This window comes from Halichoerus grypus, chromosome 2, assembly GCF_964656455.1.
Source record: "Halichoerus grypus chromosome 2, mHalGry1.hap1.1, whole genome shotgun sequence".
In the NCBI taxonomy this organism is placed as follows: domain Eukaryota; kingdom Metazoa; phylum Chordata; class Mammalia; order Carnivora; family Phocidae; genus Halichoerus; species Halichoerus grypus.
In genome coordinates, this window is record NC_135713.1 from 186528706 (window position 1) to 186551986 (window position 23281).

A 23281-nucleotide genomic window follows, 5' to 3' on the forward strand; every position below is an offset into this window, starting at 1 on the left:
CCATTTCTAACCTCTTCTGTTAACATGCTCTGGATGTGAGAGCTCCAGTTGTTTGCTGTGTTTGGGGGCAAAGAGTAAATGTTCAGGTTGATAGCAGGAAGTATCAGAGAATTAACAGGTTTCAAATTGCTATTTGTAAGCCTAAGGCTAAAAGTAACACAATTAAATAGGCAAGTATATATGGTCATTAAAATTCAAGTAGGCAAACTGTCAGATAATTTTATGCTGCTTATTATCCTGATCTCTTTAAGCACAAGTCCGATAGTACTGTGTCTTTGGGAATAAATAATTAGATACATAAATTACCTTTATCTCTGAAACATCATGTTGAACTTAGCATTATTACAACCCACCCCCAAAAGCTTTCTGTTTGCCATAGTTTAATTTACTAAAGAATATTTTTTAAACATATGAGAGAGAGGGTAAATTCAAAGAGGCCTTTGAACCCAGTACCATTTTAAAACCACTTGAGTTTAAATACATTCAAGAGAGAAATTCATGTGTGATTTTTTTTTTTTTTTTTTCTAAATAGTGTATGAGCGGAGAGGACCAGTCATGTGGGTGGAGGAGGACTACTGTGCTTCCAAGGATAAGCCCGAGGATTGAAGGGATAGGAGCAAGGAGAGGACTGAGAGAGGCCAGTCATGAATCAAAGTGCTGGGGCTTTCCTGGATAGCGCCCTCAGCAGACAGCAGAGGGGCAGGTGCTCTGGGGAGACGCCTGAAGAACCCTCCTTTGAAGTTCTGTGGGCTCAGCTCTTCCTCAGACAGATAGGTGCTCATGGCAGGCTGGCTTTGTTGGTTCTGTACTGCGAGCAAGTTCTCTGAGACCCCAGTAGACCTCAGTTTCTTCATATGTGAAATGGGGATAATTGTGATACCTACCTCAAAGTATAGTTTTGAAGACTAAATAAGTTAAATGTTTTTAAGTCAAGCCTACTTGCTTAGTAACAGTATGTGTATGTTGAATTTTTTCTTTTTTAGAAAGTCTGTTATCAATGACCATGCAAAGGCTCTGGGAGACAATCTGCAAGCTTTAATTTTTTCTTCTCACGCCTTCAAACAAAACTTAAAAATGTTTGAAATTAAACTCCTAAAACAGTAGATACCTAAAACAGTAGTAGACCGATAAGTTGTGCCTACAGAATTTCTTTTGATAGGACAGCAACTGAGAAAAGAATTCTTTCAAAGATTTTGTAGCTCAGATTCTTTCTGAGAGCAGTTTGCTTATTTACCTGCTGTAGCCCCTTTGTTTATTGAAACCAGAATATTCTTTGTTCCCTTGGACCAGTTTCAGTGTCCCTGCCATTGTGGATGTTTCTGTTCTGTGGCACTGACCCCTGGCGGGGGGAGGGGGGGGCTGGAATTTCCCAGCACCAAGCCCGCTGATGCTGATGAAAGCAGGGTGTGGGGCTCCCATTGGGCCTGGTTGGCATCAGTCAGAAGGCACTTTGGCACTGAGTGGTACTAATTCCAGCTTCCTCAAGCTACTGTCGTTGCTTTCCTTTTAAAAGCATCATCTTTTTTTCTGTTCCTGGACCCAGCCTAAAACTTCAGGAGCAAGGAGGGGTTGGAGGAGGTGAAGTGGCCGGGGCGGGGAGGGGGGGTGTGTGTGGGAAATAAGAGGTGGTTAAACCCGCTGGTCCTGGCTTGAAGTAAATGGCGGGAGTGATAGGCTTGTAGCCTTGATCCCAGCCGTTGCCTTCTGCTTACCAGCCTCTCAGTTGGAATTGTTGGGGACTCCTCTAAGCAGCCTTTCTGAGTTCTCCCCTTCAGGATGCTGCTAGATGTGCTCTCACAGTATCCCCCATTTCTAGCGGGGGTGCTTTGATTCCTGCTTTTCACGGAGAGCCTCAGGCCTGGGATTGGCCACGTGGCTCCAAGTAAAGTCTCTAGCTTGGTGGTTTCATTGGGCTATTCTGAAGAGCGAGACTCTCAGCTGTGAAGAGTAGTGCTAGGGAGGCTCTTGGCGGAGGAGAATCGAGTCTCTTGAGTGAAATACAGTGGTAATGCTTCTGCAAATGGAAAGCAGCAGTTCTTTGTGGAAAGGAGCTTTTGCACAGAACGCACATGTGAACTATAAAGAAGCCCTATTTCCCTTCCCTGGATTCGCTTCATAAGGGGAATTGTAGTTAGCTGCATTGTTCCTTCTGAATATGTCCTTGGTTTTCATTCTTGAAGGACTGCCACCGACTCCAGTCCAGCTGCTCTATCCAGTGTCTAGATTCAGCAATGTCAAATCCCTCCAGCACCTTTGCAGATTCCGAATCCGACAGCTCGTCCGGATAGATCACATCCCGGATCTCCCACTGCCTAAGTACAATGGGGTCTTTCGGGTCGGGGCAGGAATGGAGGCTTAGTTAGAAATGTGAGTGAGGCCCGCCAGCTGATAGCACAGACAGAGCCTGGCGCTCTTCACAGGCATCCTCCTTTCACTTCTCGCGTGTCTTAGCACCTAACTCTAGAAGTGTCACATGGCAGCTAGAAGGGAGGAAGGTGTGTGTGTGTGTGTGTGTGCGCGCGTGAGCCTTCCTTCTGCAGTCTCTACGAAGAGTGGAATGGAGGTGGTAAGAGGGAGGGAGACAGAGCTATAACAAGTGAACGTGGCAAGTTTCTTAGGTCAGCCAAGTTTTTTTGTGTAGTCACAGCCATATAGGGGTTGAAGAAGAAGGAAGGCTTGAACAAAGGTGGTCTTTTGTTTATGGTCTTTGTAAATAACACTTTATGTGTATCCCTCCTGTGTTTTTCACAGACCTCTGATCTCTTATATCCGAAAGTTCTACTACTATGATCCTCAGGAAGAGGTGTACCTGTCTCTAAAGGAAGCGCAGCTCATTTCCAAACAGAAGCAAGAGGTCGAACCCTCCACGTAGCGAGGGGCCCCCTGCTGATCGCCACCAAGGGTATGAGCTCTCTGCCTTACTGTCCAGCCAAGTCTCTTCCCGGACAGTTACCGTCATGTGCTGGGCCTCACCCCCCTCCCCCACACCCCATGTGTATACTCCGGATCCAGGTGTCTGCCCAGAGAGTCACCAAATCTGATAACGGGGTCCCTAAGGGGGCACATACACCAAATGGGAGAAGAGCAGACAGACAGGAGGGGCTTAAAAAGTATTTGCCAAGCAACATGCAAGCTAAGCACCGAATATAAATGAGGAGAACACACAAGTGTGGCTAAGTGTGGGGCCTTCTCTCATACTCTGGCCCCTCTCCCTGCTGTTGCACAAATGATATGTAAAACAGGAGACCACAGACAAGGAAAAGGTCATCAAAGGGAGTGCAGGCCCCCTTTCATTTGCAATAGGCTGTGCACCTGAGTGAGAACTTCCAAGGCCAGTGGCGTGGAACGTGGGGGTGAGGAAAACAAGCTCACTCTTCTAGTTAGAGTTCCGTCTGGACCACTGAAGAGTAAATTATTGAAAAGAGTAAGTGAATTAGCTAAGGAATTCATTTATCTAAGAGGCTCTTCTCCCGTCACTACATTAACTGAATTCTACTCATTTATTTTCCCCATAAAATATCTTGGAATACTGGTTTGTGCAGATTGATTCTAATTGGTCTTTTAAACTGCCTTCATGTAGGCATTGAAAGATAGAGGTGAGTAGGGAACAGAATTGCCAGAGAGTAGTAATTTTGGTAGTGTGGATTATATGTACGATCACATGTAACATTCTCGTGATGTGCCAGGTGTGGTGACCCCCTATCTCTCCTCTTTGTGTGGACTGCCCTCCTGAAGCACTGAATATGTCTGCTTCTCCTCCAACCTTCTCTGTTCCCCAGTGCTGTCTCCCACATGATACAAACTAAGGGAAAAAAACCTGCAGAGTGACAGTCTGAGAATGAAGGGAGTCTTCATCTCTCCACGCTCTCTGCTCTCTTCATAACTGGAGAGTGTGATGACTGGCGTTTATGCCCCACGGGTTTTCCTGGGCCATGGCTAAGGTGAACCCAGCTGGGTGCCTCCCTTCTTAGCTCTGAAAGTCCCTGATCCTATGCTTGGGGGAAAGTACGTGAGCTGGGCTAATAAGGATTAACAAGGGGAGAAGGAATGAAAGAAGAGAGATCAAGAAATCATAACTCTGGGGGCGCCTGGGTGGCTCAGTTGGTTAAGCGACTGCCTTCGGCTCAGGTCATGATCCTGGAGTCCCTGGATCGAGTCCCACATCGGGCTCCCTGCTCGGCGGGGAGCCTGCTTCTCCCTCTGACCCTCCCCCCTCTCATGTGCTCTCTCTCTCTCTCTCATTCTCTCTGTTTCAAATAAATAAATAAAATCTTTAAAAAAATAAATAAATAAAAAATAAAAAAATTAAAAAAAATTAAAAAAAAAGAAATCATAACTCCGGGAGGCTACAGAGCTTTAACTTAAAGCATCCTGGACTGGGTGTACAATTTCTTGTCATATCTTCAATTACATGCAAGTTGTATGCCTTGGAAGCGACACCTAAAACATCCAAATGTTCTGATGTCTAGGAGGATTTCTCTGCTTGGTGGCTTTGCAGCTGAAATTAGGATGGGAATTAGATAGGAGGGAACCAGGGAGGCGCGCCTACGCAAACACACCGTTGTGGAGTAATTAGGACCCGTTAGTTAGAGCACCACCTCTGTGGGTGCTTAGGAGGAACCCTCCCAAACAGTACATTCAGAGGTGGGCTCAGTATGGTGGGGGGCTCCCAGCTTCAGCATATGGGGAATAAATGACTAACACGGAGCAGAGAAGTTTCGGGGTGAGAGGGGCTTGCTACCTGAGAGTAATGCGAAGGAGGAGTGGTTAAACTTATTCTCTGTGGCGCCAGGGGCAGGACAAGGGCCACGATGGATGTAAGGTATGAGGAGTTCGACTTCAGTCCCACTTCAGAAGAACTGTTTTAACAGAGAGGTCCAAAAGCATAGTGGTTTTCCACAGGTCTTAGGGAGCTCCCCATTTGGCTTTGCCTTCAGCAGCTCTGCCTACTTGTTAAGTACCCAGTGTGGATTGGGAAGAGTGTTGCTGAGCGAGGTGATCTGTGGCCCTGACCTTGCTGAGCTGCAGTTCTCATAAGGAGAGACAGACAGCAAATATGTAAAGAAGTGAATAGGCTAATTTCAGTTGACCATACATGTTATGAGGAATAAAACCTGGTGAAGTTTAATGACTAGTGGTGGGATAGTGCTACTCAAGTTTGGATGATCAGGGAAGGCCTCTGTGAGGAGGTGTCATTTCAGGTGAGATCTGAATTATCAAGGAGTCACCCATGAGAGGATCTGGGAGCAGAGCATTCTGGGCAAGGGGTCCAGTAAGCATAAAGGCCCTGAGATGGGAAGGGACTATCTGATGAGGTATAGGCCAGGGGTATCCATTTGTCATGAGTATGGGGGGCAAAGGATTGAACTAAACTCCCAGGGTCTCTTTGCTGTGTGTGACACCAGGATTGTTGTCTATGGCAAAGAATAAGCATCATGCTGTCCTCAGTCCTGATTTAGACCTTAGGGCCGCATCCCACGTCGGGCTCCCTGCTCAGTGGGGAGTCTGCTTCGCTCTTTCCTTCTACCCCGCCCCACTTGTGCTCCCTCTCTCTCAAACAAATAAATAAAATCTTAAAAAAAAAAAGATGTTAGGGGCACCTGGGTGGCTCAGTCGTTAAGCGTCTGCCTTCGGCTCAGGTCATGATCCCAGGGTGCTGGGATCGAGCCCCACATCGGGCTCCCTGCTCAGCGGGGAGCCTGCTTCTCCCTCTCCCACTCCCCCTGCTTGTGTTCCCTCTCTCGCTGTGTTTCTCTCTGTCAAATAAATAAATAAAATCTTTAAAAAAAAAATTAAAAAAAGATTTTATTTAGAGAGAGAGAGTGAGAGTGAGCAGGGAGAGGAAGAGAGAGAGAGAATCTCAAGCAGACTCTGTGCTCAGCTCGATCTCATGACCCTCAGACCGTAACCAGAGCTGAAATCAAGTCAGACACTCAGGGTGCCTGGGTGGCTCAGTTGATTGGGTGTCTGCCTTCGGCTCGGGTCATGATCCTGGAATCCCGGGATCGAGTCCCACATTGGGCTCCCTGCTCAGTGGAGTGCCTGCTTCCCCCTGCCGCTCACCTTGCTTGTGCTCTCTCTTTCTCTCTCGTTCTTGCTCTCTCATAAATAAATAAATAAATAAATAAATAAATAAATAAAATCTTAAAAAAAAAAAGTCAGACGCTCAACCGACTGAGCCACCTAGGTGCCCCTTTTCTTTTTTAGTCTCTGGAGCAAGTGAGCCTCGGGAAAGAAGTGGGGAGAAAAGTGGGTGGAAAATTAAGGGGTAAGGGAAAGGGAAAGAGAAGTAAGGTGATATGATACAATATATTTGTCAGTTATTTTAGGACCTTTTTTTGGTGTCCAAGTCCTGGGCTGCTCAGGTCCCCCAGCAAATGCTGTTGCTACATCCTGAGCCAGCACCAGTGTTTGTGGAAGTCTTTGGCTATCCAGATTCCAGCTCTCCTTTTGAGCTGTACTTTTCCACCTCCAGAGGCTGAGCTCTTCTCCATTTGGCTCCACTCCATTGAGCCGCTCTCATATTTTTCTTTTTTCACCTAGGCATTTGGTTGCCAAGCTCCAGTTCTGAAGAACCAAATGAAGCTACTGTGGAAGGGGGAGTGAGGAGAAACGAGGGAATTGGAAGGGCTGAGTTCCTCCGTGCAAAGACTTTGGTCCCCCTTGCAGCCCTGGGGCTTGGAAGAAGCACACAACCACACTCTCTGCGCGGGGGCTCCACCTCTTCACATCCAGCCCCCGCGGTATCCTGGAACTGGACGAGCTCCTTGGAAAACTGGAAGAAGTCTCAACACTGTTCCTTTTTTAGAAGTTTTGTTTTGGATATTTGCATTTCTCGGTATGGAAAACTTCCTTTAAAGGCAGCTGGGGTTCGTGCCCATTGGACTGGAAGTGGTGCCAAGGGTGAGCCAGGTCCAAACGGGGGGAGGGGAGGGAGGGGATTGCCAGTGACGGTCATTCAGCTGGTGCCAAAGGCAGAGTGCGAGTGTTCACCATTGACCTCAAAGAAGGGAAGAGAAGGAGTCAGAAGTGCAAATTGAGCTGGGAGTCTCTGAGGGATGAGGATCCTCATCTCTTTAAGCTTGGGCAGCTTCAGTCGGAGCGAGAAAGAAAGGGTGGGTAGTCTCGAATAGAAGATTGCTGAACAAAAACTGGCAAAGGGCCTCTGCCAAGGAAAGTAGTGACTCCTCACATCCTTTCCTTTGAAGGTTTAGGAACCTGGTTTCAGAATCACCTCTCATAGAAGCTGTGTTAGTTTTGTTGTACTGAATTCCTGAGTTCTGTGACCTCAAGTCCGTCCCGTTCTTCCTCCACCCTCCACCCCTCCCCCGAGATAACTGTACATTTCACTCTGATCATGGCAACATCGTTCCTATTGCTTCTGCCAGCTGTCAAGGCAGTCGATTTTCTCATCACCTGAGCAGTTGAGAGCCCTAATCATGAGCTGCTAAAGTTAATGGAGCATGCTTCCAGATTCTTAATGGCAAACTGTACCCATGACTTAGGAGTCAGTGTTACTTACCTCCATATGTCTGCCAGCTAGTGAGAAGGAATATGGAGGATGGTGAGAAACGAAGCTATCGTGGTAGCGCTCTTCCGAGAAGAAGCTCTCCAATGTCTCAGCCTTAATGGAGTGTCTTTGGATCAGAGAGGAGGAGAGCATTGCATCTCGTGTTTTTAGGTTTATCCCTGTTATCCCACTTCTGGGACGGGAGGTAGTAAGGGCTTTTTAATTTAACTGTGTTTTTTCTAGCAACCCAAACATTTTCCTGAGTCAGATTCTGTTTGCCCCCCTTTCATTGGGAAGTCTGTCTGATGCTGATTTGGGAGTTGTCCACCTTCCAGGCGGAAGTGGAAGAGGAGGGGGAGAAACTCCAGTGTGTTTCAGTGGTCCTTGAGTTTTTCTGAAGTGGGCCGTTGTCAAGTCATATGATATTATGAGTTTGCTTTTCTATAGAGTTACTCTGGGGAGAGGTTTGCTATTAAGATATGAAAATTGAGCTGTTTGGGTCTTTATTGCTCTTTTGTAGTAAATGTTCCATTAGACTGCCTCTTTTGGTTCCCCTGTGCTTCTGTCTGCCTCATCTCATGAGATAAATAATATCATCAGGTTTGTGGTTTCCTGATGGTTTGGGGTGAGGCCCCAGTGTCTTCGTAATTTATAGGACTGCCTCATCTGGAAGCATTGGCCTTCTGCCTTATGTCTTGCATGGAATGACCAGTCTTCCTCCTTGTAGTGGAATAGGGAGGAGACTTGCATTGTTATCTGCCTGGAAAGAGAGGGGATCCACAAAATGAGCTTTGTGACATAAACACAGCCCACCTCTGATTTGTCACGAGGTACCTCTTTTCTCCTTGGATCCCATGGGAGTGTTACCAACCAATGAAGATAGTGATCCCAGAAATTGGCTTAACCTGTGAGTCTTGCCTCTTGAGGGTGCAGATTAACTTGCCATCTTGCAGAAAGTGCCACCCAGCTCTAGAGCCTGCAGTCTGCAATCCATCGGGATCCTTGAGTGGCTGATGTGCAGCTATTTGGGTTTTTGGGGGCTTTTTTCTTTTACACCATTTCAGCCACCCATAATTTTAAAATTCTTTTTTATAGTATGTTTTAGTGTGTTTGCCTGGGTCTGGGCTAGATACTGTGGGAAACACAAGAGGGGGAAGACATGATGTCTGGCCTGAGGGAGCTTTTAAGTGACTGCTGCACGTGCAGCAGTTGGAGAATGACTCTGTGTGGCAGCAAGAACCAAGGTCTGTCTTTAAAGAAATTCAGGTGGGCAAGATCAGGGTAGACCAGATGGTCTGGGAGAGCTCTGTGGCGGTGAGGCTTTGGGTCCTAGGTGAGGGTAAGACAGTGAGACAAGAAACACATGAACAGAAGCATGGAAGCAGAAATCTGCAGCGTGTACTGACCAGGACACAGCCCCAGGTTAGAGTGGCAGCATCAGTCACTCCTTTCCCAGTGAGCTGCGGTTTAGATGGAAACTTCCTGGTCATCAGGCAAGTCTCAGCACTGAGGGCTTATGATGGTGAAGTGGACCCCAAAGCCAGAAGTCACCTGGTTCCTGTCCATAGCCAGGGACCTCACTGTTCTCAGCGTAGTCCGGGGGGGAGGAAGGCAGAGCCCTTGTACCCCTTGTGGTACCAGGGGTTTCCACTGGAGAATTCCTGCGGTCAGGCCCAGAACCAAACCAGCTGAGGAGGCATGACCCAACCTCACCACCATCCTTCTTTCTCCTCCTGGGAAAGGGTGGTGTGCACCCGTGTCCATGATCTGTCTGTGTGCTAGTCATGGCCCAGGCTGTCGCCTAGCCCTTCCTCAGTAGAGTGGGCTGCGAGACAGAGTTGCGCAGGGAGAGACCGGCTCGGTCGGGGGGTGAGGGGGAGGAAGAGGCGGGAGTGGGGCAGCTGGCTGAGGGGCCCGCCTGGTCAGAGAGCAGAGAGGGGACGGGGCGGCTGGCCGCTCTCCAGACTGGGCCCACTCCTCCTTTGCCAGTTCTGTGTCGTGCTAATCGAGATGCAGTCCACAGAGGGAACTCACTCCTTTTCGGTTGTTGTATTTTAAAGTCACAAACTGGAAAGGGTTCTCACCTCCCGGGACCCATCATTGATTTCAGAGTTGGTAATGGGTTCTTTCCTGTGACCCTTACTTGTTGGTGACTGATCTGCTGTAACCTCCCTCAGGACAGGTGTGAACCGCTGTGAGCCAGGTGGCAAGCGCTGCTACAATGGGCTGTTACTTGAAATCCGCGGCTGTGGCAGGAGTGCAGAGTAAGGGGGTGGGGCCTTGCTGTGAGGACTGGGTAAGGGGGCGGCAGCTGGGACTTTGGGGCCGTCGGCGGTGGCCTTGGCCCGGTGGCCAGCCTGTGCCTAGACGTAGTGAGTGTGAGCCGCGGACTGCAGCGCGCCGGCTTCTGAGAGGAGAGGCTCGGTGGGGAGCTCACCGTCACAGTTTCTGCTCCTCTCCTTCCTTTCCCAGGGGCTGACGGGGTCGGCCCTCCCTGAGGCTGGGAATGCTGTGGAGATGGCTGCAATCCCCCCTCCAGTGTACATCCGGGAAGAGGTGGGGAGCCGGGAGGGTGCTGAGTGCTTGCACGTCCGGGTATGAGAGCCTAGAGTAGAGCTGGATGCCCTGGGGTGCCCACCTTTTTGGCCCTCACCTTAGGCCCCCAAAAGAACAAGGCTTCCTGAAGCCCTTGGGTCCCAGCAGGAGACACGGGGATAGGTGGGACTTCTCCCTTAGGTTAGACCCTTCCCTGCCCCGCGGCCTCTCCCTTGGCTCTGAGCCCTGAAAACGGAGGGCGAGGCCCTGGGATATAGCTCTGTGGCTGTGGGAGGGAGATCTGAAAGTCAGCGTGTGTGTGTGTGCGTGTGTGTGTGTTCGCACGCATGTCTTCATTTGCAGAGGTCTTGCCCCCAGTTGGGGTGTTGAAAGCATCTCCATTGTGGGGAGACCTGCCATTTGTTTTCCACGTTTAAGAGAATGACATGCCCCCTGTCCCTAAGGGAGGAGCTTTTGAGTTAGACATTTTCCCTATGGGAATCCTCTTGGTTTGGTTTCGGGTGGTGGGGGGATAAGTGATTTTTATCTCTAATTGTCGGCACAGCTGTTCTTACACCGACTCATGCTGTTGCATACATGTAGCCGTCTTTCCTTTTCACTGCAACAGTGTTTATCAGTAGTTCAAAGTGATTTATTTGCTCCTGGGGAGTAAAATCTTTTTTATTAAAAAAGAAAAAGAAAAAAAAAAAAGAAAGAAAGCAAAGCGTGGCTCCCTCCCCCCATGATAGCTGTAGGGTTAGTGGGCCTCAAAGCTCCAGAAGGCAAAGTTGAGTCTGCCAGTCCCCGTGACCTATCCCGTTTTGACATCCGAGCCTTCGTGCTAGCACAAAAGGACAGGAGGCCTTGAGAAGATGGAGAGCAAAGCCTCGGGAGGCGTGAGGTGGGGTTTGAACCGTAGAGACGGAGGCACTGGGGACTCAGGTGCTGCAGTTAGAAAGACAGAGTAAGGAATTGTATTTAAAATACTGATTCTCTAATCTGCCAGGGAAAGACCTTTCTTTACATACAAATTCCATACTGTTGTTGTCCTTTTCATCGCTTCTTGACCTTCCTGGTAGGTGCCGGCCCAGTTTCGTCCTGCTTCCCATCCTGTCCTCTGTACCTCTTCTCCCGTCCCTTCCCACTCCCATCTACCTCTGGGAAGCCAGTCCTGCATGCTGAGTCTGTGACTTGCCTTCACGCTCATCTCATCTCGGTTAGAGGGTACCTGGAACTGCTCCCCGCCCCCCGCCTCCTCCCTCCGAAGTGCCAAGAGGCACGAAGGAGCAGGTCAAAAGCAGGGAGGACATGAGTGTCTGGTTGCAGCTGGACTGCAATCTTTGCTCCTGGAGAGAGAGTGTGAAGAAAACGGAGGACACTCTTGATCGGAACCCAGGACATCACACGCTGCTCCGCCCAGCTCAGGTGGGGCGGGCGGGCTGGTCTGGCTCCTCCATCCCTGGTGCTCCCCTGAACGGGGGCTCGCCCTCACCGTTGGGCCCAGAGCCTTTTACGAGGGACAGGCACGACCCAGGCGCCGCTCGGTGGGTAGGCCGGCCGTCGGGTGCCCGAACTGGTGCTGCCTGTGGCGCAGCCGCTGCTGTCCATTTGTTTGGTTGTTGTTAAGAAACTCCATGAAGAGGGGTGTCATTCCGGGCTCAGGGTGGCTGCCAGTCCTTCACCAGAAGGGGAGCCGCACCCTGCAGCCACTTCTGTCCTCGTGTGCCGCCCCCCCCGCCCTCCTCCAAGCCAAAGCGTGGCCTGGCTTTTGTCTTCCCGTTTAGTTTTCCTCCTCTCCTCCCCCTTTTTGTGCTTAATTTATTAAAATAGTTGCTGTATAATTTATTTTCATAAACTATAAAAAATTACTAAATGGTTAAAATAGACTTGCAGGCCAATCTTAAATGGGGTGGGAGGGTCTGCGGGTGGGGTGGGAGAAGGGAAAGATGTTTTGATATAAACAAAACAAATGCACTTTGGGTGTGTTTTGGTATTTTTCTGGGGATAGATGGGTGGGTGTTGGGATGTCCCTGTAGATTAGTTCCAGAACCGGGTGTTTGTATATACTGTATTAATAGGCATGTGTGACTCTTATAAAGGGACATTAGTAGCTGCTGCAGGTCCTGTTTGGAAACCCCACGTACAACTCCCAGTTTTTTGTAAGTGTCAGTGCGGGAGACATTTGACTCTTGTGTTTGTATCTCCTTTTTATGATTGCTGTACTGACTCATGTCTTTTTGGGGAGGGGTGAAAAGAGATTTGAAATAAAAATGTTTAGAAATTACTTCATGTGATTTGGGTTCGTGTCTGTCAGTCCTTCTCCCATCTCCTGTGACTTCTCGCACCACCACCAGCCCCGTAGGGTCAGAGGACCCAGCCCTGGTGACTGGGGCATCTCCACGATGGGAGCCAAGCGAGACGCATCCAGGACTGGTCTTGTCAGAATTAGAGATGTTGCAAAGTTCCCCAGGCCAACGGCCATTGCTCAGCGCTGCTTTCTCCTTCCTCGGCAAGTGCAGGAGAATTCCAGTGCCCGTGGCCTTTGGGTGGGTGAGCGGTGGCGTTGGGCTGTGGCTAGGGAGGGTGCGCGTGTCCCCACAGCGGTCAGTCCCCGTGTTTCCCCCTGCTGGCAGGAGAGGTTTCTCCTGAGTTTAACCTGCATCCCTCCTGCCTTGCCGGCCCAGTCCCTCTTTTTTTTTTTTTAAAAGATTTTATTTATTTATTTGACAGAGAGAGAGAGAGCGAGAGAGGGAACACAAGCAGGGGGAGTGGGAGAGGGAGAAGCAGGCTTCCCGCTGAGCAGGGAGCCCGATGTGGGGCTCGATCCCGGGACCCTGGGATCATGACCTGAGCCGAAGGCAGACGCTTAACGACTGAGCCACCCAGGCGCCCCTGGCCCAGTCCCTCTTGAGCGGTGGTGCTCTTTGGAGACAAAAGAACAGACTGTTTCTCTCCTTGACAACCGTGTGTCCTCGGAGCCACTGGAAACTCCTCTCTTCACTTTCCCACCTAATCCCTCTCCAAGTCCCCTACTTAGGGGGCTGCTGGACCACGTTGGCACATTGGGGGGAATTTCCTGCAATTTCTCCGCATCCTCAGAGCAGGAAGCATGCCGCGTGAGCGAGAACCCAGGTCGGAGGAGTTGCGTTTCCACAGGACCGGTTGGAAGGGCCGCCCGGGGGCGTCTGGGAAACCCCCCTGGCCCCGGTCAGCTCATCCTCCAGTCACAGGTCTGCGTCAGGACGCGGCGGTCTAGCAGTTCTGAGAGCCGTTCTGTGACCGTGAATTCCCGACCGCAGTTTTCTTCCCTTTTAGAAGGAAAGGTGCGCCAGGCTACGAAGGCTGAACGACACGACGAGGGAAGATGCTTGACTCAGAACGAGCAATTCCAATGCCCTAATGGCCGCCGTTTGCGCACGCAGTTGTCAGTCACAGGGACTCCGCTCACACCGACAGCCGGGAGGGTTAGTGCGCATGTCTTCAAAGTAGAGGCGCGGGTTTTCATCATTTCAGACCAGCCTCGTTCACGGTCGTGACGGCTTATTTGTTAGGTTCGTCGGGAAAGATAGGTCCTGGAGCCTCTGACTTGGGTGATGAAGCCCACAGGAGGAGAAGCATTCTTTCGGTAAGAGTAAGCCCCAAATAAATAAACAGAATGGCCCCCTGCCATCCTCTTCACCCCCGACACCTGACACCACCTACGTCACCCCCCGTGTTCCTTGGCCATTCTCTTCAGCCAGCACTTCGATGCTGTCACCGAGGCTGTCCCGCGTCACCTGTCGGTGGCGCCTGGCTGCGCAGGGTTCAGTTGCGAGCGAGCGCGTGGCAGGCGGTGCGGGCGCAGGAGATCCCCTCCCCCCTCTGCGTGTGTCCCCCCTCATGCGTGTCCCCGGGGATGCGGGGGAGCTGGGGAAAGGGCATTTTCGGGCTGTCTGGGTTCCCTCCCGCCTCGCGTAGTGTGAGCATCTCGTGCGTCATGATCCGAGTGCCAGCTGGAGCCACATGGGTTCTGGAGCACAACCCTTTCCGCCTGGCGCTCAGCCAAAGGCTCGGGGCTTGGCTCCAGCTCTGGGGAGGCGTCGGCTGAGCTACCGCCGGCCTCCAGTGGAGCCCCTTCCGAGGGCCTTTCCAAGAGGAATTTTGACCAGGCTAATCCTATGCGCTGAGCCCTGTTGAAGCCGCGACTTCATCTGGTCTCTGTCGCCATGTCCTAATTTAGACATTCCCCTTTTCTCACCTGGGCAATTCCAGCAACTTCCCAGCTGGTCTTCCTGCGTCCCGTCTCCCCTCACCAGTCCTTCTAAAAAGTCCTTCCCCAGAAAAGACGTGCTCAAGTCGCTTCCTTAGTTGAAAATCAACGATGGCTCCGCCTAGAGAAGAAAATCTTCCCTCCTCAACTTGGCATCAAGGCTGTTTCTCCTCCTGCCACACAGGCTGCACTCTGGTCGTGACACACCCAGTGTCCCCCGAGGACGGCATCCCTTCTCCTGCCACTCCCACCTTCCCTCACGCTGGGGGACCCTTTCCTGTCACTCTCCCCGCCTGGAAACTCGGCCTTCCAGGGTTTGCTCCGGGGCCACCTCTGGAACTGTCACCAGCCACTTGTGGCCAAACCAGTGCTCCTTCCTCTGCTATCTGTTCACGTGTCTGCCTGCTTGCTCGTCCTGACTCTGGTCCGGGAGGGACGGAGCCTGTGCGCTCAGCTCTCTCCCTGTCCCCGGGGCTGACACGGTTGAGTACACGTGCCAAGGTGGTGGTGGTTGAGGAAAAGCGACATCTGCCCCCTTCCCGGGAGTGCTGCTTGCTTTCCCAGTCAGCCAGCCTTGAGCCTGGATTTTCACCTTTCACACGGGACAGCTCGATCGCGTAAAGTAGGGGTTCTTAACTACTAAATGTCAGTCTTCTTCAGAATTTCTCAAGGGATTGGAGTTTTGGTGGTTGAAGTAAGAGTGTGAACGATGTGACAGGACTGCAACTCAAGGTAGCCCAAAGGTGGGGTGTTGACCGCTTCCTCCTGCCGCCAAAGGTGTCTGAGCACCAGAGCTGCCCTGGTGGGAGATGCTCCCCACATGGGGTCAGCAGGCTTCGTCCAGGGACCCCAGGTTGCACTGAACCACCCACCACCCCCTGCTGAATTCTCCCCCAGCAGAAAGTCTGCATTTAAAGAGCTCATCTTGGGGGGTACCTCAGGTCATAATCCTGGGGTCCTGGGATCGAGCCCCACATCGGGCTCTCTGCTCATCGGGGAGCCTGCTTCTCCCTCTCCCCCCTGCTTGTGCTCTCTCTCTCTCTCTGTGTCAAATAAAATCTTTAGAAAAGAAAAATCAAGAGCTCAGCTCAGGCGCCCTTCTTACCTCCTGGGCTTCTGGTCTCATCCCATGTGGTGTCAGGGCCTGGCTTTCCGCGCCCACTTCTGAGAACTTGGTTTTGTTTCTGGGCCTTTATTCTGCAAATCCAGGGGTGATGAGACAGGTGGAGAATAGGAGAGGCTGGCTAGCTTTCTAGGGGGAGGGGAAAAATAAATGTGGCAGGTCACAGCTGATCCTGGGGGGAGTGTGGAAGGCTTGAAACGGGACAGGACAGCCTGGCAGCAACCACCGTGTGTGGGAGACCGGTGGAGTCAAAGAAAATGTCAAGAAGTTCCCCTGCACTGGGTGTCACCTCCTCGCACCCCTTCCCTGCAGCTGCCACGCTCGCACATGCCCGGGTGTCAGTGAAGAACAGGGCAGTAGGGATCCATCTCCTTTTCTTCTGGATAGCGGGCTCTTTCTCCGAATGGACACCGTATGTAGAAGGCAGTGCAGGCCCAGCTTTAGACACGAACTCTTATTGCTTGGGGACAGTGGGTTCTGTGTCTTGTTCCTCGTCTGCTCTGTCCCCCGCCCCCACCACCCGGGGCTGTGCCAGCACACGGACGGATGCCCCCTGGATGTTGGCAAAGACAGCCAGGCCAGACGTGGAGACGGCCCTGGGGGAAGGTCCTCTGCGCCGGAATCACCTTTGGTGCCGAACGTGGGGCAACCACGCTGGAATGGGGATTCACACGGGAAGCAACGTGGGCAAGGAGAGAACCCAGAATGCCTTGTGCAGTCCGTAGAAGAGGCGTCAGGGGAGGGCGCAGTGGCTCTCAGAGCAAGGGTTTGTGAGCCCGAATCACTCAGGCAAACTTTAAAAAAAAAAAAAAAAAGATTTATTTATTCATTTTAGAGGGAGGGAGTGAGAGAGAGAGAACAGGAAGGAGGGGCAGAAGGAGAGGGAGAGAGAGTCCCAAGGAGACTCCCCGCTGAGCACGGAGCCGGACTCAGGGCTCGATCTCATGACCCTGAGATCACGACCTGAGCCGAAACCAAGAGTCAGATGCTTCACTGACTGAGCCACCCAGGCGCCCCAGGCAAACTTTTTAAATTTCACACTTACCCTGAGACTAAGACACCCTCCTAGAATCTCAAGGGGTCGGGTATGGGGGGGCGGGTGTTGGTGAGAAGGGTGGACGGAGTCTCACATGCATCTGACGGGTGCTTCGCCCCCTCTCCATGCCGACACCCACTCGTTCACAGGCTTAGCGAGGCGCCCGCCCAGCATGTGTAGACCTGATCTGAACATCGGCTGCACGACTCGCAGTCGTGTGATCTTGGACAGTCTATTTATGCTTTCTTAGTCTGTCTCCTCTTGCAAAGAGGGAGAGTATTTTTACTTACCTCATGAGTGAGTAAATGAGATAATGCACGTAAAATGCCTGGTACCTCTTCAGCACTCAATAAATAGCCACAGGCACTAATTATTATCATTATTAGTGGCATTTGGAAGAGAAGGACTGAGAGCTTTTTGCCTTCTCTAAAGTGGAAGGAAAAATGAAAAGACTTCAGGGCTGTCACCGGAGGCTGCAGCGAGGGGTGGGTTGGAGGGAGGAAGGGGGGAAGGTTGCTGGAGGATAAGGCTGGGGGTGTGGGGCAGCGGGTGGTGGGAACAGGTGGAACCGGGTGAGTTGTTGGGCTTTTCCTGCCACCTAGTGGCGCCTCTGGGCTATGCCACCCAGCTGTCCCCTCAGGTCTGGCTGGGCGGCAGTGGGGCGAGGCTGGGTTTAATATCCCTGAACGCAGTATCTTCAGTCCTCTTCTGCTGCCCCCATTTAATGCCCTGTTCCCTCGGAGCCCCTGGCCTGTGACACATCCTCCACATGGTCCTGGCGTGCGGGACAAGACTCCTTTCATCAAGTGGAGGGAGAGGGGGAAGGCTTTGTTCTCTCGGCCCCGGGGCAGAATGGGGAGCTGGGGCAGACACCCCAGGAGCTGGTGGAAACCACCCGCAGGCCCCACCCTGCCCCCGCTGGCTTGATGACCGCCCCAGGGGAATGCCAGGCCTCCCCCAGGCACTGGGGGCCCAGACCCATCTCGGTGTCTGCCTTGGGTTTTATTGAATTCTATAAATATGTGCAACCGTGTGCAGAGCCTGGGTCAGGATTCTCCTGAGCTTTCCCATCCCACCTTCTCCAGAGAATTTTGCCTTTGTCTCCAAGATGAGAGGAAGGGGAAACAGAGCTGCAGACTGAGCACCCCCCACCCCCCACGTGGAGGGCCCGATGTGAGGGTGTTCTGAGCCAGCTCCGCCTCTGGGGCTCGTCATCTCCCTCCCCTGTGGGAGGTGCCAACCCCTCCGAGGAGGCTGCCTGGAATGATGTCCTCCTTGCATCATGTCTGGCTCCTGCTTCAAAGGTAGCTGGGCCTGTTTGGTGAGGGGTCTGACCTTGGGTAAGGGGCTTCGGAAGGAGGCTGGGAGCTACATGTTGGGCTGGGCATCCAGGGCCGGGCTTCCACAGGCCCCCTGCATCGGCACCCCCCACCCTCGACACCCACTTTTCCTCTCAGGGCCTGGTTAGAGCCTCAGCTGCAACCAGGCCAGAATTGCATCATTCTTGGCTTTGTTCACAAAGCAGCAGGTGGAGGAGTGGGGCCCCGCGGTCCATGCCCCCCCCTTCCTGCTCATCTCCTTCCACTCCCTCCTGGGTAATCCTCCTCCTTCCTCCCTTCTCAGGCTCATGGCACCCCCACCCCAGGAGTCATCTGCCTTAAGGTGGCTCTCAGATCTCTTTCCACCTTCTCCTGCTCCCCGGGGAGCCCATGAGGCTCCTAGGTGAAGGGAAGGGGGCTGATGGGGGGGGTGGGGAGAAGCAGGCTGGAAACTGCCCTCATCATTTCCGTTCCCACCCAGTGGAAGGCAGATGCCACCCTCAAAGAAACACCTGGTTGTAGCCAGGGTATGGTCTCCCAGAATTTGGGAACAAGGTTAGAAACTGTCACCTGATACACTAAAGCTAATAAATAATCAATATAAGACGAATTAAATCAGCTCTTTGTAGAAAGCACTTAGCTTTTATTGACGGCTTATGTGTCTGTCCGTGGACCAAAAATGTTATACCCTCATCCCAATCTCCCATCGACCCTGTGAGGTGGTACTATTATCACTCTTGGCTTATGCACGAGGAAGCCAGAACTCAGAGGTGCATATACCACACGGCTCCCGAATGGCAGACGTGGGACTTGAATCTTGGTCAGTCTCCCTCCAGTGAGGCTCAAAGCTTCTCAAAGAGAAGGTTGGAAAGTTCGGTGCTGGCCAGACTGGGACTTTTTTTTTTTTTTTACCCCCTAAAAAGAGGTTTTTGCCCAGGACACTTATTAAGAGACAAGACTAGTGTCCTCTTAATCTTATGAAGGAGATTCAATAAGATTTACGTCAAGTGACCTGGGCTGGGCCCTGCCCCCACCCCCCTACTGCTGCCCCTCTGAGGTAAGGCTGTGGCTGAAGATTCTGGCCCATGTGGGGAGGAGCAATAGGAACTAGAGAGTCGGAGCTTGTCGAGGATCCAGGCTGCCAGGGAAGAGGGAGGACTGGGGGGGCTGCACACATGCATCTTGTGGTCCTTCACAGGGACTCTGCTTGTGGAGCTTCCTGCAGTGCTCAGGTGTGTTGATAAAATAGCTTCGGGGTTTAGCAGTCTAGCCACTGTGACTTTGGCTAGTAGGAGTCTATTTGTTAGGGCCAGCTCAGCATCTTTGGGGACAGACAGTTCTCAACTTTGCAAAGCCCAACCCCAGACTTTAGGTCTAGCCAAGCAGCAGCTGTTCCAGAAGCCCATCGTGGGTGTCTGCTGTCGCTACAGCCACCTCCTCCTTCTTGTCTTCACTTCCCAGTGGCTGCTTCCTCCCTGAAAGAGAATCAGAGGGAAACAACTGGGAAGAACGGAGCCTGCCTTCACAGCCCAGGGCCCAGCTCCACTGCGGCCTGGGAGAGGCGGGGTCAGGGTCTGGGGGACATGCTTGCTGGCTAGCACTCTTCTCAGTCTCCTGTCTCTTTAGCCCAGGACAGACTCCGTCTGAAGAGACAAAGGGCCCCATTGACCCCCTAGCCTTGTGACCCCACCCAAATCTGTCCCTCCCCTCCCCCAGGCAGCCAGCAGGGCACTCACTCACTTGGGTAGCAGACAGGGGCCACGAGGCCGCTGAGAGGGCATGGCAGGGAAGCCAAGAGAGGCTGCGGCCAGCTGGGCGGGGAAGACTGGGAGTGCGTGGGGAGTGCCCACCAGACCCCTGAGAAGACGGGTGGCCCGGGATGAGGGGCTGCCAGGACTCCTGGCTGCCGTCCCAGGAGCAAAGCAGCAAATACCGCACAGGGCCCAAGCGTGGGAGGACTGGGGGTGTCCAACCTCAGCCCCAAGCCGGGCTGCCCATGAGCTCAGGGCCTCCCCGGCCTGCATTCCTGCCTCCCTGCCCCCAGCATGTCCCCCACACCCAGCCTATAAAGCCCCCTTTGTCTGGGCCCACTGAAGATCTTAACTCGCCCCATCTCAGCTTCCCGCCCTCTGCCCCTTCACCCTCTGGTGCCCAACAGAGGCCAGGGTGCAGTGAGAAGGGGTGAAACCCCCTTCATGCCAGGCTGGGCACTGGCCCCCGGGGGGCGGGTCTAGGCGGCCAGCCCCTGCCCACCGAAGCTCCCACCCTGCTACCCGCCTCAGGGCAGGTTAATTCCCACCCCTGTCCACTCTGGACTCCACGCTCCTGGGCAGCATGCCTGCCTCTCACATGCCTGCTCATGTGATCTCACCCTCAGCTCGGCCCTGCCCGGTGAGCGGCAGGACAGAGGAGCAGTGCGCAGTCAGGAGCCCCCTCTGATGGGGGTGGGGGGGCAGTCTCTTTGCCACCTCTTTGGTCTTTACCAGAGTGGGTGGCGCCACGACCAGCAGTCAGGGGCCTGGCTAGCATCGGGGGCTTCAGATGACCCTTCTCTAGCAGTGGGCCAACAGTTCAGCCTCTCCTCCTGCTTGGCATATGCGTGGGGCATGGCACACGGTAGGCGACAGGAATCTCCATCTCTGCTCCCCACACCCAGCCAAGGACCTCAAAACACATTTGAACAGAGGCTGGGTCCTGGCAGCAGGGAGCGGCACCTCCCCACCATCTCCTGTCCTCACAAGGTCACAGGATCCAGACCCCTGCTCGCAGGGTGGGGGCCAATGCCGCGTCTCCCTGCGTCCCAGGCTCTGTGGGTGTCTCTGACCTGCTCTCAGGCAACCCCTGAGGAGGGGCATCAGCCTGGGAGACAGTGGTCTGGGCCATGGGTCAGCTCTGTCACCAAGCTGCCGGGTGACCTCAGGCAAACCTTTCTGTGGCCCCTGTAAAATGAGGAGGGGGGGGCCCTTCTAACTCATAAATCTCGGAGATGAAGAGAGGGGCTTCGCTCGGAGGGTGTCCTCTCTGGACTAACAGTGTCCCCAGGGCAGGGAGAACCAGGTGTGCTGGCAGGGATGAGCCCCTGGATGTGAGTGGCTGTGCATGAACGTGCGTGTGTGACCGTGTGTGTGCGCGCGCGCGCGCCGGTGTGAGCGCCGCGCCTCCCCCCGCGGGTGGGAGGGGAGGGGGCGGGGCCTGCGGGGCGGGGCGGGGCGGGGGTCCGGGCGGCTGACAACCGGCGCTCCTCGCGCTGGGCGGTCGCCGGGTTGCCGCACCGACAGGGCGCATGGAGGGGCCGCCGCCCCCGGCGCCCCCCGGGGCCGGCGCGGCGAGGACGGCGTAGCGGGCAGTAGCATGGAGCAGGTCGGCGGGCGCGGGGCGCGGGTGCGTGTCTGGGAGGGGAGGGCGGGGGCCGTCAGCACGGGCTGAGGGTGGGCGCGCCGCGGGGGAGGGGGGTTGGGGCGCCAGGGCTGCGAGCCCGCGGGAGCTCTGGGGGAGGGACGGGGCTGGTGTGACCCTGAGCTGGTGGGTACACACACACACACGCACACGCGCACACACACGCTGACACACAGGGAGGCGCGCAGAGGGCGCGCACGCTGCCTCTCTCCCCACCCAGGAGAGCCCCCGCATCTGGAAGCCCCCCTCCTCACTCGGTAAGGTCTCAGCCCCTGCTAGGATCCTGGGCCTGAGGGGGCTGCAGGCCCTGCGGGATGAAACGAGTGACAGGAGGCGGAGGTAGCTCTCCCACGCCAACTACCGCCGACCCCCTAGTGAGACCTCAGGACACGACCGACACAGCCGGTTCCCTCCCCCACCTACACATGGAGGGTCTTCTCCCAGCCAGGCTCCCCCTCCTCCCCCAGTTACAGCAGCTGCAGCAGCTGCTGCCACCATTTCATGGCAGTGAAAAGATGGGGTGGGCTGGGCAGCTTCTCCGTATGCCCCCCAAATACAGACCTGCAGCCCCAGCCAGGCCCTGGGGGCTGTCTTTCCTTTACATGGTCTCCATCAGAAAGGGGCAGGGATGAAGCCTCCCTCAGGTTGGAGCTCCTCACCCCCTCCAGGGTGCTCAAATGGAGAAGGGGGGCCAGTCCCCTTAACGTGAGTGAGGGGGGCCTCTATTCTGACTGGCAATCAGTCTCCTCCTCTAAGAGGGGCAGCAGGCTGGACAGGAGTGAGGGGGCTGCTCTTGAGATTGTCTTACTTCCTTCATAATCCTGACTTGGTAGGAGGTCTTGGGGTGGGGTCTGGAGTGGTGGGATTTTCTGTTCTTGGGCGCGCCTTTAAGTGTGGGGCTTATCCACACTCCTGGGCTCTTTGGGACTGCTCTGCCTAAAGCAGTGGCCTGGGGTCCTGGTCTCTGAGACCCCTCCCCTCCAGACTGAGCGCAGTCCCCCTACCTCTGGCAGAGGGGTTCTTGGGCTGTCTATGATGGTGATGAGGGGTGAGAGGAGGGATGGAGGGTGAGGAGTCAGGGGAGGGGGTGATCCTAAGTTCTGGGGAGGCATGAAGTGCTCTGGGCATCTCCCCTGGGCTGGGTGTGATGTTTGGAGCGGAGTTGTGGGCTGGTCTAGTCTCCAGGCCTGGTTGGCATCTTGGTTGTTAATTTAAATGGCCGGTGGCAGCACCAGGCCTGGCAGGGGGAAGGGGACTCCATTCGTCATTATCTGCTGTTGCCATCCTTACCGGCTCTACCCACGGCTCCACTCTGAGTGCAAAATGTAGGGGTTGGGGGACAGTACTAAATGCCACTGAATTGCTTACATTAAAACAGTTAATGTTATGTTATGTGAATTTCACCTCAATTAAAAAAAAAAAAAAAGGAGAGGTAGGTCTAGGGACCATCGCTACTTTCTGCCTAGAGGACCCTAAAGGCATCTCACTGGGAGTGCAGCTGGGCCTGAATTGCTCCTCAAAGCGGCCCTCAGTTGTCCCCCCATCAGCCTTCCGGACCTCTTCTGGGGGTCAGCTGTTTCTGCTTTCCCAGGGGACAGAGCCGGGCTCCCCTGTGCCCTGGCATTGCAGAGGGGAGGAGAGAGCGGGAGGAGAGTAGGACACTGGGCTCCTGCCCGCCCCCATCAAAGGGACACGGGGAGGTCTTGGGTATCTGTCCTCTCTCTGGGCTGCTGTGAACTCCCTGGCAGCTGTGCTGAGCGGTGGTTTCCCGGGTCCTTTCTAGGTGTCCTAGGACACCCTGCCAAGCAGCCCAGCAGTCAGCCCGTCTGCTGGACTGTGAGACACGTCCCCCCCCAGTGGGGACTCTGATGTTCAGCACAACCAGGGAGGTGCCCAGGCCGATGTTAATGTCTTAAGGCAGCCCCAGCCCTGGGGCCCCTGTGGGTGTCACTGGCTTTCTGGATGTGTCAGAAGCATGGTGTGTATGGGGTGCTTCTGAAATCGGAGCTTCTTTCACCGCAACCAGGGAAGCTCCTATTTTAAGTTTCCCATGTGCTGAGCCCTCTTGTAAAGCGAAGAATCCTTTTATAGTGCGAGAACCGCCCCAATGTGT

The 23281-nt window shown here is 53.8% G+C and overlaps 2 protein-coding genes across 4 annotated transcripts in view; both read left to right on the forward strand.

Moving 5' to 3' along the window:
* Nucleotides 1-12329, forward strand: part of SOCS7 (suppressor of cytokine signaling 7) — a 31619-nt gene extending 19290 nt beyond the window's left edge. For all 3 annotated transcript variants that reach the window (XM_078065643.1, XM_078065644.1, XM_078065645.1), the window contains 3 exons: nt 2181-2316; nt 2752-2902; nt 6544-12329. In XM_078065643.1, the coding sequence (XP_077921769.1) occupies nt 2181-2316; nt 2752-2872 (257 nt within the window). In that variant the 3' untranslated portion in view covers nt 2873-2902; nt 6544-12329. The remainder of the gene's footprint in view (nt 1-2180; nt 2317-2751; nt 2903-6543) is intronic.
* Nucleotides 12330-21000: 8671 nt separating this feature from the next.
* ARHGAP23 (Rho GTPase activating protein 23) overlaps nt 21001-23281 on the forward strand; it is a 78024-nt gene continuing 75743 nt past the window's right edge. The window contains exon 1 of the mRNA XM_078065648.1: nt 21001-21132. Within this exon, the coding sequence (XP_077921774.1) occupies nt 21124-21132 (9 nt within the window). The 5' untranslated portion in view covers nt 21001-21123. The remainder of the gene's footprint in view (nt 21133-23281) is intronic.